We start from the raw sequence: 1,975 nt of genomic DNA on the forward strand, positions 1-1,975 counted from the left end.
TGAGACTCGTCTTGAGTTGGAGTTGCCTGAGGAGCACCCTGGGCGAGGTGCGGCGGCACCGGCGGCGGCACGCTGGCCGCCTCTCCGTCGTCGTTGGGGCGAACAGCGAGGAGCGGGGCGGCCCACGCTGTGGCTCGCCGGCGGCGGCGCCACTGCACAGCCGCGACGAGCAGCCACAGCAGCGTGGGCGGAGCCGAGGCGAGGGTCGAGTAGATGAGGAGAGGGCGGAAGTTGCCCATCGAGAGCGCGAGGCGGACGAGCGGCGCCTAACCCAATCGCACGAGTGGAGTGACTCATTAGGAGTAGGTAGCATGTAGGCGCACGCCAACCAAAGGTCGGACTCTGGGCTGCTTAGAGTTCGTTGCACACTCTAGTCGGGCGGGATCCGCGAGCAGGCGGCCGCGCCTGGCAAAGGTTGACGAGCGACGAGACGAACATGCACAGGCCCATGATGCGCCCCATCGAGCTGGGGCCGAAGGTGGCGCCGTTGAAGGCCGCGAGGGTGGAGAAGAGGAATGCGCGGAAGGCGGCGAAGACGACCGCGCCGCCGACCTGCGCCGCCTGCGAAGGGAGGAGCTGGAGGCACGAGAAGAGGACGCCCAGCGCCGACGTGACGAGGAAGGTGCCGATGAGGCCGGTGAGGTGGATCGAGGCCTCGATGAAGGGCACAGCGATGAAGCCAAACGGCACAATCAGCCCGACGAGCGAGGTTGTCGACTCCAGCGCGCCCTCTGGCCAGCCGTTGCTGCTGGCGTACTCGCGGTTGGTCAGGTCGACCGAGCCGAGGTAGAGGTTCGAGCGCGTCACCTGCACACCGAGACATTGACCTTAGGTTAATATTAGCTGAAGTCATGGGCAAAAGAGTGATGGATTGCAATTGATCCAAGGCACAGCCGAGGCAGCGGTCACCTGCACCGTCGCAAAGAGGCACACCGTCGCAAACTCGAGGCTGCGCACCTGCTGCAGCAATGGCTTCGCCGCGAGCTCTGTGGGCGTGCTCTCGGGTGCAGACGCCTCGCCCGCGTCGGCCAGCGCCGTGTCCAGCGTCGCCGCGTCGTCCCCACGCCCACCCTGAGAGGCCTGGAGCTGCTTTGCGTTGAGCACCCACGCGAGGAGCAAGAGGGAGTAGACCGCGGCGGCGAGGCCGACAAAGCCCCACCAGAGCATGTTGAAGGGGACGCCAGCTTCATAAGCGAGCTTGAAGAAGGTGAAGATTATGCAGCTGCCGTCAAAGAGGCATGCGGTGAGCTCGACGACCACGTTCATGCGCCGCTTGAAGAGGAAGGGGGTCGAGTACGCGTTAAACATGGTGAGCGAGCCGCCGATCGCGATCAAAACCACCGACACGAGGAACAGGTCGAAGCCGGTGGCGCGCCAGACTGGCTCACACAGGGCGATGCCGATGAGACCTGAGATCTCGATAATTCCAGCGACCAGCGTCCCGACCGCGGGGCCAAAGCTGTCAACCAGCATGCCAGCAGGCACGGCCACGAAAGACACCGCGGTGGAACCGATCGTGAACGCCAGATTGAGCGCATTCGCCTGCGCCTCGCACGGCGGTGGCTGCGCTGAATCGGTACAGAGCGACGCGTAGAAGCCCTCCTCAATGAGGATCGCGTTGAACGGGGCCCAGCCGAAGACAATGCCGGAGAAGAGGAACACGGAGGCGAGGTCGAGGACGAGGAGAAGCCCGAGCAGAGGCCCCATTCGACAGAGCTGCCTCGTGCAAGGTTGGCTGTGGTAGGGGTACGGCTTCTCTCGAGGTCTCTCTCTCGAGGTTCTCGAGGTGGATATCCTTTGGCCGCGTTGGGTAGCGAGGATTGGTGTAACCCGAGCCACGTGTTTTCTGGCGGCCGACCGTCAGTGCACGGAGTTGCCACTTCTCCGACTGCCCCGGCTAGTTCCCGAGGTCGTCGGGTGTGACCCCTTCGCCGCCCCGAAACTATCGCGGGTGGTTTGGAGGGGCTCGCCCCGC

At 64.7% G+C, this 1,975-nt stretch overlaps 1 protein-coding gene across 1 annotated transcript in view; it reads right to left on the reverse strand.

The window, feature by feature from the left end:
• EMIHUDRAFT_456527 (hypothetical protein) overlaps positions 1-1,707 on the reverse strand; it is a gene marked incomplete at both ends in the record, with an annotated part of 3,353 nt that extends 1,646 nt beyond the window's left edge. The window contains 3 exons of the mRNA XM_005782908.1: positions 7-266; positions 370-807; positions 916-1,707. Coding sequence (XP_005782965.1) covers positions 7-266; positions 370-807; positions 916-1,707 — 1,490 coding nt within the window. The remainder of the gene's footprint in view (positions 1-6; positions 267-369; positions 808-915) is intronic.
• Positions 1,708-1,975: the final 268 nt, after the last annotated feature.

Source organism: Emiliania huxleyi (assembly GCF_000372725.1).
Source record: "Emiliania huxleyi CCMP1516 chromosome Unknown EMIHUscaffold_184, whole genome shotgun sequence".
NCBI lineage: Eukaryota > Haptophyta > Isochrysidales > Noelaerhabdaceae > Emiliania > Emiliania huxleyi.